The following is a 16163-nucleotide window of genomic DNA, read 5'->3' on the forward strand; positions in this document are numbered from 1 at the left end:
ACACCAGGACACTACGGTATGAAGACGCGCATCGTCCGGTCTGTCGATAACAATCAAAGCCCCGTGAGATCAAATGAATGGACTCAGAAAGTGAAACGCTGGAGTGCTTTTACTTTGAAACGGGTTCGGGAAGTGTTGTACACAAACACGCGTTTTAAAATGTTAAAACCACTTTCTGTATGCATTTCAACATTGTGCTGCAGCAGCTCCTCTACAGAACATATTGTTGAACTGAAGCTAAATATGGTGCACTGAACAGATGCTGTAAATATGAATTGACATTAATGTGAATATTGTGCATTGAATAGATAAAGTTGCACAACTGCCTTTCTTTGTGTATAATGCTCGTACATTCAGCCTTTAACAGAAATTGCAAAAACTAATAAATATGACCCTCCTTAGTGGGTTTCTTGGAAGATATCAGGGTGGTAGATCTCGGCTTACGTTTGGAATTAAAAAGTGTTCTTGGGCTCGAAGAGGTTGGTGATCACTGCTCTACACATACAGATTGAAGGCTTGTTCCATATTTAAGAGTGACTCTGTTTGTGTTGTGATATTAACATGAGCCCACTGGGAGTAAAACGCAGCTTCCTTCAGCAAGTGTGGTATTTTGTACAGTGTAAACTTTACATAAAATACAAATATAATCTAATTGATAGAAAAATCCTGTTAACAGGGTCTCTTGCATGATCCTTTAATGTATCAGGATGAAGGATATAGTCAAGTTGAGCAAGGGAGAGTCCAGTCAGTGTTTAATGGCCTGATCCACACAATAAACAAAAAACAAATAGAAATCAACGGAGAAGATTCAACATTTGCTTTTAAAGAGTTGAAAGTCTGAGTTTGTATTTAAGTCCATGGTGCAGAATAAGTAAGCAAGCGCCAAAACACACAAACTCCTTTGAGGAAATCAATGCAGCTGGCTAAAGATTGACAAGTGTGGGCGATGAGAGGATATAAAGGAGGATTAAAGTCAAAGCCTGGAGAAAGTAACAGTGTATTCTGCAAGATGCTGGCTGCAGGGGTCTTTCTCTTGATCCTCGGTGTTCTCCCAGTCCACGGAGATGACCTGAACGTAAGTTTCTCAATGTCTCTGTGAATAAATCAACCAAGATTGTTGGCTGTGAATAAATCAGTCAGATTTTTGGTAACAAGACTTGAATGTGATCTTGTCATTTCAGATGGACCCATCATGTAAGATGTCTTTCTACAGCTGATCTACGCTCAAATTAGTAACAGTTGATGATTGAAACTCAGCTGATAACTGCTGTTGCTGATAATTTTCACAGATTTTCAGTGGCTAACTTTCTTCAAATCTTGAGATGTGAAATATTTAAATTTACTCATTCTTCAAACTTTCTATGTTTTCTCTTCTTCTATCCTGAATCACACCATCCTACACTACACGCTTGTACCCTGACTCTCTGTTCTTTGCAGACGTATATTATGAAGACGAAGTCACAGACTCGCCAGATGTTGCTCTCGATGATAACGACTGGTTGTACAAGCTCCTGGATGAGTCCAGTAAGTGGCCCCCCAGGGGGCCGTGTTTCCATCTCACTATTCGACATTTGATGCTTTGCATCTGCAACGTGACGTTTTCTTGTTCTTTCCAGATGTTTGTGATCCAAACCCGTGCTTCAATGGCGGCTCGTGCCAAAATGCATCAGATACAGAGTATCAATGCCACTGTACTGAGCCTTACATCGGCACGAAGTGTCAGAGAGGTAGGAATTTCCCAGCTTGTCTTCATGAAATTTGTGTGTGTGTGTGTGTGTGTGTGTGTGTGTGTGTGTGTGTGTGTGTGTGTGTGTGTGTGTGTGTGTGTGTGTGTGTGTGTGTGTGTGTGTGTGTGTGTGTGTGTGTGGTAGTGTTCAGTTTCAGTTTAGGTACAATGCTCACACATGTATGAATGAATTAGTGGCTTACTGATTCCTCTGAATTATTTTTCTCTGCAGTGAGAAACATCTGTGCCAATGTGACCTGTGGTCATGGTGACTGCGTCATCAACCTCAATAAAGCCCCTTTTTTCGAGTGCAGCTGCAGACCCCCATACCAAGGCCCCAACTGCAACACATGTGAGTATTCTAACCCCATTTGCTACATTCAAAATATTTCAAACTCATTTTTGACAAATGCCGTCAGTAAACTCAGAGTATCCTCAAATAATGGACTTATAGTACATCCTTGGAATAGTTAGACCTAAACTGGCATAACTCGTCATCCAGCCAATAATATAAATACAGGGCAAGAACCAATATCCAAATCTTTGAATGTATTTTTTTTTACCTAAGAGTCAAGAGCACACTACTATCACATTATTCAGGCGACATGAAGTGATTGTTATGGACATTTTCTGGAAGCTGGTGAAAGGAGAATTCAGGAAGCACTCAGGAAAATACTTGTCCAAGAGAGGATGGAAATACACATTGCAGCAGTTTTTTTCCGACTTTAAACCACTGATATATCATCTTAGGGGTACCAATACCTCAAATTAAATCCCAGAAAGGTGTAAAATATGGGCCCTTTAATGGTGTACAGATATAATGTAATATACACGATATACATAATATATAGTGGCATATACAGTAATGTGTGAGGATGGTCAAACATTCCTCAACAGTGATGACTGTGACAGAAGGCAAACACAAATAAATGATTGCCCCTGAACCTCTTTGCTACGCCCCTGCTCCTGTAACTATTATTTGTCTTGTCTGCGTCAGTGCCAGCATCTCCCTGTGAGCCCAACCCCTGCCAGAACGGAGGCGTCTGCAACCAAGGGGAACGACGCTACCACTGCACTTGTCCTGAAGGATTCACGGGGAGGTTCTGCGGAACTGGTAAAAGACTTTTTAAAGGATGGACTATGTTTAAGTTTTTGTGTGCAGGTATTTACTTTAAAGAGAAGACGCTTTTTGAGAACACAAAAATCCTCAAGACAACTTTGTCGTCCACAGTTTATATTTTCTTTCTTTTCTTTTACATTTCTATGCAGACTTATCCTTTGAACTTATTTGACTTTTTCCATCTCTTTTCCTTTGTAGGAACTTTGTTTTAAACGGCACTGTCTGATCTTTTTCCACAGCTCCCACTGACTGTTACTCTGGGAATGGAGAGACGTACAGTGGAGTCGTCAGTACCACGGAGGACGGGGTGGAGTGTCTGGACTGGCATTCCAATTTCATCCTGCTGAACATCGGGACTCCTTTAAGCACGTTCCCAAACTTCACAGACCTGGAACGCAACAACCATTGCAGGTCACAGCACACATCATTTACCTACAATTTAGTTTTGTGTTTAATTTAGATTGAGATCTTTTAAACCTTTAACCTCTCAAAAAGTTATTATTTACTATATTGAAGCAACACTATGCAACTTCTTTACCTTAAAACATCAGCTTCAAAATTACTTTGATGATTTGCTGACTTGGAAATAAGATCCTCTTTCATTCCCTCTCCTCATCCCGAACATCTTTTCTTGCTCCATGTAACATTTTGAAAAGGGACAAATGACGGTTAAAAGACTTTAAGAAAAGTCATTAAAAACAAGCATTTATCTCCAATATACAGCAAGGAAACTTTTCAAATATGAAGAATTCTGAACAGAGTTTGATGGATTTCACATCTGGTCCTGTACAGGAAGCTGGGGATCCTGGGTAATATCCACCGTTCAGGTGTGTTTAAGTTCAGTGAGAGGAATGCAGCAGCCAGACGGTCACATCATTATGTGTTGCTGCAGAGGGCGCTGTTGCTCAGTAAAGGTTACATAGTGTTCCTTTAAGATGATTATACATAAACAAAACTTCTATCGTAGCTTTTTGTTTCCTTCGTTTCAGGAACCCGACCGAAGATGACAAGCCTTGGTGTTTTATTAAAAGAATGGTACACTGCAGTGGGAATACTGCGATGTCAAGACTTGCCCTGAAGGTGATCGCTCTGTCTCTCTCTCTCACACACACACACACTCATTCACACACAGGCTCTACATGTGTGTGTCCCTGTTGTCTTCACTCCTCTGTGGTTCCTGCAGGTACAGTCACTCCACCAACAATCGAACGAAATGCCTCCGCCCAGTTCTCCCAGTGTGGAATACCTGGAGTAATCACCAAGATTATTGGGGGCATCGAGGTTAAACCCGGATACATCCCCTGGCAGGTGTCTGTGCAGGTCAGACGCCATGGTTCAACCGGCAGTTTTAGACACGATTGTGGTGGGACCCTGATCGGGTCCTGCTGGGTCCTCACCGCCGCCCACTGTATGTAAGTTCTGGATTTGGTTCGTATGCCATTTGAAGTTCATTCATTTAGTCATTGTTTTTAACATTTTGTCTTTAATTTTGTTTTTTTCCAGTGAAGACGTTGAATACCAGGTGGTGATGGGAGGAGTGAACATAAACAAAGATGAGGAGATGGATCAGGTCATCCCAGTCATACAAACTATTAAACATGAAGACTACAGAATTGGGCCTGATGCAATATATAATGACATTGGTTTGTCACATCATTCAAATATAGACTCAATTCTTAATCTAGATAGATCATAAACCATATTCCATTAGTGATGTCATGATTCATCTCTAGTAGTTTAATTTCATTACTTAAATCCAAACTTTTGAGTCACTCATTAGTTCTATTGATTTTATTTCACCCAGAATGTCACAATATGATCTTTTTTTAAATAATAATGACGATTTAAGGATTGGAAAATTATGTTTCATGGAAAAGCCATTTCGATGAGTTTTTAAATCAAATGATTAATGTCACTTTACCGTTTGTGCTCATGTCCTGTGCAGCTCTGCTTCAACTCAAAGTCATGGACAGTCCCTACTGTGCGAAGGAAACACGGTTTGTGAGGACCGCGTGTTTACCAGATCAGAGGTTCCCGACTGGACACAACTGTATGATCTCGGGATGGGGAAAAACCGAAACCAGTAATTAAATATTCCTCGAGGATTTATGGGGATATATTGGCAGAAATTGAATATTATATTAAGAATTATGTTTTAATTAGTATTTAATCACCTGAAACATTGTTAGATTGTTCCCTCAGAATGAATCCTTTATATCTGCATTGGGAGTGGGATCTCTTCCCTCCCGGAGTCAAACAAACCAAACACTGGCTCTATAGGGCTTTCAAAGTTTTGGCGACATCCACAATACTACTTTTTATTTTTAAAACACATTGTTGCTCCACTAAGTCCTACACACAGAGCCTTTAATGCATTTCCTCTTCAGGAAAACCTTGACACTTGTATTAATTGAATACTGCAACAGTTTCTAACCAGTTAAAATTGTTCACATTCCTCAGCCAATTTATTTCTCCATAAAAATTCAGCTTTTCTCTCCACCTTTCAGGGCCGATCAGCCCAGAGCTGTTGCGTACTCGTGTTTTGCTGATATCTGACAAGAAATGCAGCACACCTCCTGTGTATGGAGATTTACTGGACGACAGCATGATGTGTGCAGGGACTCTGCAGGGAGGCGTAGACGCCTGTCAGGTGAGTATCTTCATAGTGGTGCGGCATGAGAATTAAATACATATATTTATATATATAAATATGAAATTCAAACAATATTATGTATATACATGTTTTTAGGTTAGATTTTTGGCATCTGACGCTGGATGTCATATGTTTTCTACAGAAAACATTATAATCCTAACTCTCTAACTCTACAGGGTGACTCAGGTGGCCCGATGGCGTGTAAGCAGAATTACACACACTACGTCACTGGTGTGGTGAGCTGGGGCCACGGCTGCGGTGTGAAGAACAAGCCTGGTGTCTACACCAACGTGAACAAGTTCGTCGACTGGATCAAAAGCAAGATTGACTGAGCTGAGAAACCGGACAAATCTGTCGTTGTTTAGGAAGAAAAGTAGACGAAAGGTTAGTTTGGCATGAAAAAAAACACAGAAAAAATAATTTAATTCATCAGCGATAAAACCAAGCATTTACTCTGAGTCCAGCTTTGAGTCCAAAGAGGCACCGTTATAAACTCACAAAGCTGAAAGACTGCACTTCTCTCTCTCTACGTACACCAGATGATCAAACCTTGTGAGAAAACTGCGTGGCTGCAACAAGGCTGCGTCTGTGCCTTGTCTATTTGAACTTACAGCATTCGTTTTTTTCCTAGTGATGTAAAACATCTTACAGCAATCTCCGGTCCAGCTCCTTTTCCTCTTCGAAACACTGTCAATAAAAGCAACTGAAAACTTTCCATCCAACATTGAACACAGTATCACCTCTGCTTTACAACAATCTGTATTCTTCACCTGTAAACTGCCTGTGGAGGCACTTTCATGATCACATGTCACCTGCTGCCTAAATGAAAAAGAAAGGTGTTTTTTCCTAGTCTGAATTCACTCCATACTTTATCCGTCCTTTTCATAACATACATGACGAGGCCTGTCCTGATTCAACATGCTTAATCCCCTTCTTCATCATCTCAACCATATTTCACAGATAATTGTTGCACCTACAGTGTTTGACATTGGTTTGGCATCTCATGTAACAAGTTATTGTCATACTCTGTGATTATAGTAATTGTCATTTTCTAAGAAACAGCAGAAACGGTCTTGTAGCATAGTAATGATCAGTAAGATAAACCAAAGGTGCCTCCGCTGTCTCGTGTTTTATCAATCAATAAATCTGATGCTGAAAGGTCACTCCCACACTTTTGTGTTGCATGTGTGGGTGGACACACAACGGCTGAATCAGCTGAACATTGTGATGGAAATCTGGAAATACAAGAGGCTGGAACACCAAATTTGTCTTTGTGTATTTTAATAGGGGCTTTCTGCAGAAAGGATCAACACAGAGAGTCACAGGGATCTCAGAGTGAAGATGCAGGACATTCAAATGCAAGGATCTTATATAGGAGAACTAAGGCTGTCTCTCTGAGCCAGTTCAGACTGGTTCTGTAGGCACAGGTTGAGAGAGGAATCTAAACACAGGAAACTGATTTACATATGTTTCCTTTGGAGAAAAGCAGACATACATTCAGTTCTTTGGAGAGTAAATAAGTGATAAAAAGGTCATAAAGGTTTCAGGTCACAAACAGTTCAGGTCATAAAACTCTTTAGACAGGTCTGCAAAAACTTACTTTTCAACTACAAAATAGTTTTCAACCACATTTAGTAAATTTTTCCACTACAACATCAAACAGACTTTACACTGAACAAAGTCTGTCCTGCCTGATTGAACCAATAAACTCATTCCATAAGTAACACGTTGCCTTTTGTGCACAGTTTTCAGCCGTGTCCTGAATTTTGTCAGTTCACTACACATGTACTAGGTTTGACCTGGTCTTGTTCAGCCGAGGCACTCCAACATTTATTTAGAGTTGAAAGATATTGTTTGAATACTATTAAAATGCTTATGGTTATAAAATTATATCTGCAGAAGTCATGAACTATATATTCTCTGCATCATTTTCACTTTTAAGTTGAATCTAATCTAATCTAAAATGTTTCCAAAGAAAAACCCTTTATCAATCAGATTTCTTTTCACTTTACTAAAATCGCGATCTATCGGTCGATCTCGACAGTCTTCACTGTCGATCCCCGAACTCTCTGGACTCACTGGCAACGGCAGAGTGTCCGCTACTGGCGGCGGAGCTGCTGGTTTATCTACTGCAATGCATTCGAAACAAGTCGTCGTATGTACTAAACTAAACACCAGGACACTACGGTATGAAGACACGCATCGTCCGGTCTGTCGATAACAATCAAAGCCCCGTGAGATCAAATGAATGGACTCAGAAAGTGAAACGCTGGAGTGCTTTTACTTTGAAACGGGTTCGGGAAGTGTTGTAAATAGGTTTGTGTCATAGACAGATAAACATTGTGTTTCACAGAAGAATAAACAGAGAAAATGATCTTTCACCTGAGTTTTAATGTTTATCTGTTGAAATGATGACACAAACATGCGTTTTAAAATGTTAAAACCACTTTCTGTATGCGTTTCAAAATAAAAGCACTCCAGCGTTTCTGGTGACGGAATCCATTCTTTTGTTTAAAAAGTGTTTTTTATTGGGAAATATTTGCAGGAGCTGAAGACGCACGGCTTCATACTGTATAGTACTTGTATTTATTTGAGTACAAGGGACTACTTCCATACAAGGAAATAGTCCCATTTATGGCCATATTCAAGGCAAAGCCTGTGTAACAACATTGTGCTGCAGCAGCTCCTCTGCAGAACATATTGTTGAACTGAAGCTAAATATGGTGCACTGAACAGATGCTGTAAATATGAATGGACATTAATGTGAATAATGTGCATTGAATAGATAAAGTTGCACAACTGCCTTTCTTTGTGTATAATGCTCGTACATTCAGCCTTTAACAGAAATTGCAACAACTAATAAATATGACCCTCCTTAGTGGGTTTCTTGGAAGATATCAGGGTGGTAGATCTCGGCTTACGTTGGGAATTAAAAAGTGTTCTTGGGCTCGAAGAGGTTGGTGATCACTGCTCTACACATACAGATTGAAGGCTTGTTCCATATTTAAGAGTGACTCTGTTTGTGTTGTGCTATTAACATGAGCCCACTGGGAGTAAAACGCAGCTTCCTTCAGCAAGTGTGGTATTTTGTACAGTGTAAACTTTACATAAAATACAAATATAATCTAATTGATAGAAATGTCCTGTTAACAGGGTCTCTTGCATGATCCTTTAATGCATCAGGATGAAGGATATAGTCAAGTTGAGCGAGGGAGAGTCCAGTCAGTGTTTAATGGCCTGATCCACACAATAAACAAAAAACAAATAGAAATCAATGTAGAAGATTCAACATTTGCTTTTAAAGAGTTGAAAGTCTGAGTTTGTATTTAAGTCCATGGTGCAGATTAAGTAAGCAAGCGCCAAAACACACAAACTCCTTTGAGGAAATCAATGCAGCTGGCTAAAGATTGACAAGTGTGGGCGATGAGAGGATATAAAGGAGGATTAAAGTCAAAGCCTGGAGAAAGTAACAGTGTATTCTGCAAGATGCTGGCTGCAGGGGTCTTTCTCTTGATCCTCGGTGTTCTCCCAGTCCACGGAGATGACCTGAACGTAAGTTTCTCAATGTCTCTGTGAATAAATCAACCAAGATTGTTGGCTGTGAATAAATCAGTCAGATTTTTGGTAACAAGACTTGAATGTGATCTTGTCATTTCAGATGGACCCATCATGTAAGACGTCTTTCTACAGCTGATCTACGCTCAAATTAGTAACAGTTGATGATTGAAACTCAGCTGATAACTGCTGTTGCTGATAATTTTCACAGATTTTCAGTGGCTAACTTTCTTCAAATCTTGAGATGTGAAATATTTAAATTTACTCATTCTTCAAACTTTCTATGTTTTCTCTTCTTCTATCCTGAATCACACCATCCTACACTACACGCTTGTACCCTGACTCTCTGTTCTTTGCAGACGTATATTATGAAGACGAAGTCACAGACTCGCCAGACGTTGCTCTCGATGATAACGACTGGTTGTACAAGCTCCTGGATGAGTCCAGTAAGTGGCCCCCCCAGGGGGCCGTGTTTCCATCTCACTATTCGACATTTGATGCTTTGCATCTGCAACGTGACGTTTTCTTGTTCTTTCCAGATGTTTGTGATCCAAACCCGTGCTTCAATGGCGGCTCGTGCCAAAATGCATCAGATACAGAGTATAAATGCCACTGTACTGAGCCTTACATCGGCACGAAGTGTCAGAGAGGTAGGAATTTCCCAGCTTGTCTTCATGAAGTTGTGTGTGTGTGTGTGGTAGTGTTCAGTTTCAGTTTAAGTTTAGGTACAATGCTCACACATGTATGAATGAATTAGTGGCTTACTGATTCCTCTGAATTCTTTTTCTCTGCAGTGAGAAACATCTGTGCCAATGTGACCTGTGGTCATGGTGACTGCGTCATCAACCTCAATAAAGCCCCTTTTTTCGAGTGCAGCTGCAGACCCCCATACCAAGGCCCCAACTGCAACACATGTGAGTATTCTAACCCCATTTGCTACATTCAAAATATTTCAAACTCATTTTTGACAAATGCCGTCAGTAAACTCAGAGTATCCTCAAATAATGGACTTATAGTACATCCTTGGAATAGTTAGACCTAAACTGGCATAACTCGTCATCCAGCCAATAATATAAATACAGGGCAAGAACCAATATCCAAATCTTTGAATGTATTTTTTTTACCTAAGAGTCAAGAGCACACTACTATCACATTATTCAGGCGACATGAAGTGATTGTTATGGACATTTTCTGGAAGCTGGTGAAAGGAGAATTCAGGAAGCACTCAGGAAAATCCAAGAGTCCTCTCTTGGATTTTCCAAGAGAGGACATGGAAATACACATTGCAGCAGTTTTTTTTCCCGACTTTAAACCACTGATATATCATCTTAGGGGTACCAATACCTCAAATTAAATCCCAGAAAGGTGTAAAATATGGGCCCTTTAATGGTGTACAGATATAATGTAATATACACGATATACATAATATATAGTGGCATATACAGTAATGTGTGAGGACGGTCAAACATTCCTCAACAGTGATGACTCTGACAGAAGGCAAACACAAATAAATGATTGCCCCTGAACCTCTTTGCTACGCCCCTGCTCCTGTAACTATTATTTGTCTTGTCTGCGTCAGTGCCAGCATCTCCCTGTGAGCCCAACCCCTGCCAGAACGGAGGCGTCTGCAACCAAGGGGAACGACGCTACCACTGCACTTGTCCTGAAGGATTCACGGGGAGGTTCTGCGGAACTGGTAAAAGACTTTTTAAAGGATGGACTATGTTTAAGTTTTTGTGTGCAGGTATTTACTTTAAAGAGAAGACGCTTTTTGAGAACACAAAAATCCTCAAGACAACTTTGTCGTCCACAGTTTATATTTTCTTTCTTTTCTTTTACATTTCTATGCAGACTTATCCTTTGAACTTATTTGACTTTTTCCATCTCTTTTTACTTTGTATGAACTTTGTTTTAAAAGGCACTGTCTGATCTTTTTCCACAGCTCCCACTGACTGTTACTCTGGGAATGGAGAGACGTACAGTGGAGTCGTCAGTACCACGGAGGACGGGGTGGAGTGTCTGGACTGGCATTCCAATTTCATCCTGCTGAACATCGGGCGTCCTTTAAGCACGTTCCCAAACTTCACAGACCTGGAACGCAACAACCATTGCAGGTCACAGCACACATCATTTACCTACAATTTAGTTTTGTGTTTAATTTAGATTGAGATGTTTTAGATGAAAAGTCATTAAAAACAAGCATTTATCTCCAATATACAGCAAGGAAACTTTTGAAATATGAAGAATTCTGAACAGAGTTTGATGGATTTTACATCTGGTCCTGTACAGGAAGCTGGGGATCCTGGGTAATATCCACCATTCGGGTGTGTTTTAGTTCAGTGTGAGGAATGCAGCAGCCAGACGGTCACATCATTATGTGTTGCTGCAGAGGGCGCTGTTGCTCAGTAAAGGTTACATAGTGTTCCTTTAAGATGATTATATATAAACAAAACTTTTATCGTAGCTTTTTTGTTTCCACTACGTTTCAGGAACCCGGACGGAGATGACAAGCCTTGGTGTTTTATTAAACAGAATGGTACACTGCAGTGGGAATACTGCGATGTCAAGACTTGCCCTGAAGGTGATCGCTCTGTCTCTCTCTCTCACACACACACACTCATTCACACACAGGCTCTACATGTGTGTGTCCCTGTTGCCTTCACTCCTCTGTGGTTCCTGCAGGTACAGTCACTCCACCAACAATCGAAGGAAACGCCTCCGCCCAGTTCTCCCAGTGTGGAATACCTGGAGTAATCACCAAGATTTTTCAGGGCATCAAGGTTAAACCCGGATACATCCCCTGGCAGGTGTCTTTGCAGAAGAGACCCCATGGTTCAACCGGCAGTTTTATTCACCATTGTGGTGGGACCCTGATCGGGTCCTGCTGGGTCCTCACCGCCGCCCACTGTATGTAAGTTCTGGATTTGGTTTGTATGCCATTTGAAGTTCATTCATTTTGTCTTTTTTTTTACATTTTGTCTTTAATTTTGTTTTTTTCCAGTCAAGACGTTGAATACCAGGTGGTGATGGGAGGAGTGAACATAAACAAAGATGAGGAGACGGATCAGGTCATCCCAGTCATACAAATTATTAAACATGAAGACTACAGAAAAGAGTCTGGGATATCACATAATGACATTGGTTTGTCACATCATTCAAATATAGACTCAATTCTTAATCTAGATAAATCATAAACCATATTCCATTTGTGATGTCATGATTCATCTCTAGTAGTTTAATTTCATTACTTAAATCCAAACCTTTGAGTCACTCATTAGTTCTATTGATTTTATTTCACCCAGAATGTCACAATATGATCTTTTTTTAAATAATAATGACAATTTAAGGATTGGAAAGTTATGTTTTATGGAAAAGCCATTTCGATGAGTTTTTAAATCAAATGATTAATGTCACTTTACCGTTTGTGCTCATGTCCTGTGCAGCTCTGCTTCAACTCAAAGTCATGGACAGTCCCTACTGTGCGAAGGAAACACGGTTTGTGAGGACCGCGTGTTTACCAGATCAGAGGTTCCCGACTGGACACAACTGTATGATCTCAGGATGGGGAAAAACCGAAACCAGTAATTAAATATTCCTCGAGGATTTATGGGGATATATTGGCAGAAATTGAATATTATATTAAGAATTATGTTTTAATTAGTATTTAATCACCTGAAACATTGTTAGATTGTTCCCTCAGAATGAATCCTTTATATCTGCATTGGGAGTGGGATCTCTTCCCTCCCGGAGTCAGACAAACCAAACACTGGCTCTATAGGGCTTTCAAGTTTTTGGCGACATCCACAATACTACGTTTTAGTTTTAAAACACATTGATGCTCCACTAAGTCCTACACACGGAGCCTTTAATGCATTTCCTCTTCAGGAAAACCTTGACACTTGTATTGATTGAATACTGCAACAGTTTCTAACCAGTTAAAATTGTTCACATTCCTCAGCCAATTTATTTCTCCATAAAAATTCAGCTTTTCTCTCCACCTTTCAGGGCCGATCAGCCCAGAGCTGTTGCATGCTCGTGTTTTGCTGATATCTGACGAGAAATGCAGCACACCTCCTGTGTATGGAGATTTACTGGACGACAGGATGATGTGTGCAGGGTATCTGAAGGGAGTCGTAGACTCCTGTCAGGTGAGTATCTTCATAGTGGTGTGGCATGAGAATTAAATACATATATTTATATATATAAATATGAAATTCAAACAATATTATGTATATACATGTTTTTAGGTTCGATTTTTGGCATCTGACGCTGGATGTCATATGTTTTCTACAGAAAATATTATAATCCTAACTCTCTGTAACTCTACAGGGTGACTCAGGCGGCCCGTTGGCGTGTAAGCAGAATTACATACACTACGTCACTGGTGTGGTGAGCTGGGGCGACGGCTGCGGTCAGGAGAACAAGCCTGGTGTCTACGCCGACGTGAACAAGTTCATCGACTGGATCAAAAGCAAGATTGCCTGAGCTGAGAAACCGGACAAATCTGTCGTAGTTTAGGAAGAAAATTAGACGAAAGGTTAGTTTGGCATGAAAAAAAACACAGAAAAAACTATTTAATTCATCAGCGATAAAACCAAGCATTTACTCTGAGTCCAGCTTTGAGTCCAAAGAGGCACAGTTATAAACTCACAAAGCTGAACCTGCCAGACAAAATGGAGATCACACATCATTTCAGTAGGACTGCACTTCTCTCTCTCTCTACGTACACCAGATGATCAAACCTTGTGAGAAAACTGCGTGGCTGCAACAAGGCTGCGTCTGTGCCTTGTCTATTTGAACTTACAGCATTCGTTTTTTTCCTAGTGATGTAAAACATCTTACAGCAATCTCCGGTCCGCTCCTTTTCCTCTTCGAAACACTGTCAATAAAAGCAACTGAAAACTTTCCATCCAACATTGAACACAGTATCACCTCTGCTTTACAACAATCTGTATTCTTCACCTGTAAACTGCCTGTGGAGGCACTTTCATGATCACATGTCACCTGCTGCCTAAATGAAAAAGAAAGGTGTTTTTTCCTAGTCTGAATTCCCTCCATACTTTATCCGTCCTTTTCATAACATACATGACGAGGCCTGTCCTGGTTCAAAATGCTTAATTCCCTTCTTCATCATCTCAACCATATTTCACAGATAATTGTTGCACCTACAGTGTTTGACATTGGTTTGGCATCTCATGTAACAAGTTATTGTCATACTCTGTGATTATAGTAATTAATGGTTGGTTTTGGGAGATTTCAGTGAAATGCCAAGGATAAAATATGCAAGTTTATTTGTATGATTTTTTTGTTGTCGTTTTTTAAGAAACAGCAGAAACGGTCTTGTAGCATAGTAATGATCAGCAAGATAAACAAAAGGTGCCCCCTATGTGTGTTTTATCAATCAATAAATCTGATGCTGAAAGGTTACTCCCACACTTTTGTGTTGCATGTGTGGGTGGACACACAACGGCTGAATGAGCTGAACATCAAACAGACTTTACACTGAACAAAGTCTGTCCTGCCTGATTGAACCAATAAACTCATTCCATAAGTAACACGTTGCCTTTTTTGCACAGTTTTCAGCCGTGTCCTGAATTTTGTCAGTTCACGACACATGTACTAGGTTTGACCTGGTCTTGTTCAGCCGAGGCACTCCAACATTTATTTAGAGTTGAAAGATATTGTTTGAATACTATTAAAATGCTTATGGTTATAAAATGATATCCGGTTATTAAATGTTTCCAAAGAAAAACCCTTTATCAATCAGATTTCTTTCACTTTTCCTAAAATCGCGATCTATCGGTCGATCTCGACAGTCTTCACTGTCGCTCCCCGAACTCTCTGGACTCACTGGCAACGGCAGAGTGTCCGCTACTGGCAGCGGAGCTGCTGGTTTATCTACTGCATTGCATTCGAAACAAGTCGTTGTATGTACTAAACTAAACACCAGGACACTATGGTATGAAGACACGCATCGTCCGGTCGATAACAATCAAAGCCCCGTGAGATCAAATGAATGGACTCAGAAAGTGAAACGCTGGAGTGCTTTTACTTTGAAACGGGTTCGGGAAGTGTTGTAAATAGGTTTGTGTCATAGACAGATAAACGTTGTGTTTCACAGAAGAATAAACAGAGACAATGATCTTTCACCTGAGTTTTAATGTTTACCTGTTGAAATTATGACACAAACACGCGTTTTAAAATGTTAAAACCATTTAACATGGTTTTAACAGAAGTAAATTGCGTTGATGGCTGAATTTTGAAAACACATACAGTGTATGCGTTTCAAAATAAAAGCACTCCAGCGTTTCTGGTGACGGAATCCACTCTTTTGTTTAAAAAGTGTTTTTTTTATTGGGAAATATTTGCAGGAGCTGAAGACGCACGGCTTCATACTGTATAGTACTTTATTTATTTGAGTACAAGGGACTACTTCCATACAAGGAAATAGTCCCATTTATGGCCATATTCAAGGCAAAGCCTGTGTAACAACATTGTGCTGCAGCAGCTCCTCTGCAGAACATATTGTGGAACTGAAAATAAATATGGTGCACTGAACAGATGCTGTAAATATAAATGGACATTAATGTGAATATTGTGCATTGAATAGATAAAGTTGCACAACTGCCTTTCTTTGTGTATAATGCTCGTACATTCAGCCTTCAACAGAAATTGCAACAACTAATAAATATGACCCTCCTTAGTGGGTTTCTTGGAAGATATCAGGGTGGTAGATCTCGGCTTACGTTGGGAATTAAAAAGTGTTCTTGGGCTCGAAGAGGTTGGTGATCACTGCTCTACACATACAGATTGAAGGCTTGTTCCATATTTAAGAGTGACTCTGTTTGTGTTGTGATATTAACATGAGCCCACTGGGAGTAAAACGCAGCTTCCTTCAGCAAGTGTGGTATTTTGTACAGTGTAAACTTTACATAAAATACAAATATAATCTAATTGATGGAAAAATCCTGTTAACAGGGTCTCTTGCATGATCCTTTAATGTATCAGGATGAAGGATATAGTCAAGTTGAGCGAGGGAGAGTCCAGTCAGTGTTTAATGGCCTGATCCCCACAATAAACAAAAAACAAATAGAAATCAATGTAGAAGA

The 16163-nt window shown here is 40.1% G+C and overlaps 1 protein-coding gene across 2 annotated transcripts; it reads left to right on the forward strand.

Annotated features, from left to right (window-relative positions):
* Positions 1–969: 969 nt before the first annotated feature.
* LOC118101127 (hyaluronan-binding protein 2-like) lies at positions 970–14609 on the forward strand. Of its 2 annotated transcripts, none has more exons than XM_047338458.1 (13): positions 970–1075; positions 1182–1194; positions 1438–1524; positions 1617–1727; positions 1959–2078; positions 2724–2840; positions 3086–3257; positions 11544–11635; positions 11737–11965; positions 12056–12195; positions 12498–12635; positions 13060–13202; positions 13384–14609. In XM_047338458.1, the coding sequence occupies exons 1-13, from the start codon at positions 1010–1012 to the stop codon at positions 13537–13539; spliced, it is 1584 nt and encodes a 527-aa protein (XP_047194414.1). In that variant the 5' UTR covers positions 970–1009; the 3' UTR covers positions 13540–14609. The 2 variants fall into 2 exon arrangements, with proteins under 2 accessions (XP_047194414.1, XP_035002708.2); XM_035146817.2 differs by lacking the exons at positions 970–1075; positions 1182–1194; positions 1438–1524; ... (2 more) ...; positions 2724–2840; positions 3086–3257 and adding exons at positions 8946–9051; positions 9158–9170; positions 9414–9500; ... (2 more) ...; positions 10634–10750; positions 10997–11168.
* The last annotated feature ends 1554 nt before the right edge of the window (positions 14610–16163 follow it).

Source organism: Hippoglossus stenolepis, chromosome 21 (assembly GCF_022539355.2).
Source record: "Hippoglossus stenolepis isolate QCI-W04-F060 chromosome 21, HSTE1.2, whole genome shotgun sequence".
Taxonomy (NCBI): domain Eukaryota; kingdom Metazoa; phylum Chordata; class Actinopteri; order Pleuronectiformes; family Pleuronectidae; genus Hippoglossus; species Hippoglossus stenolepis.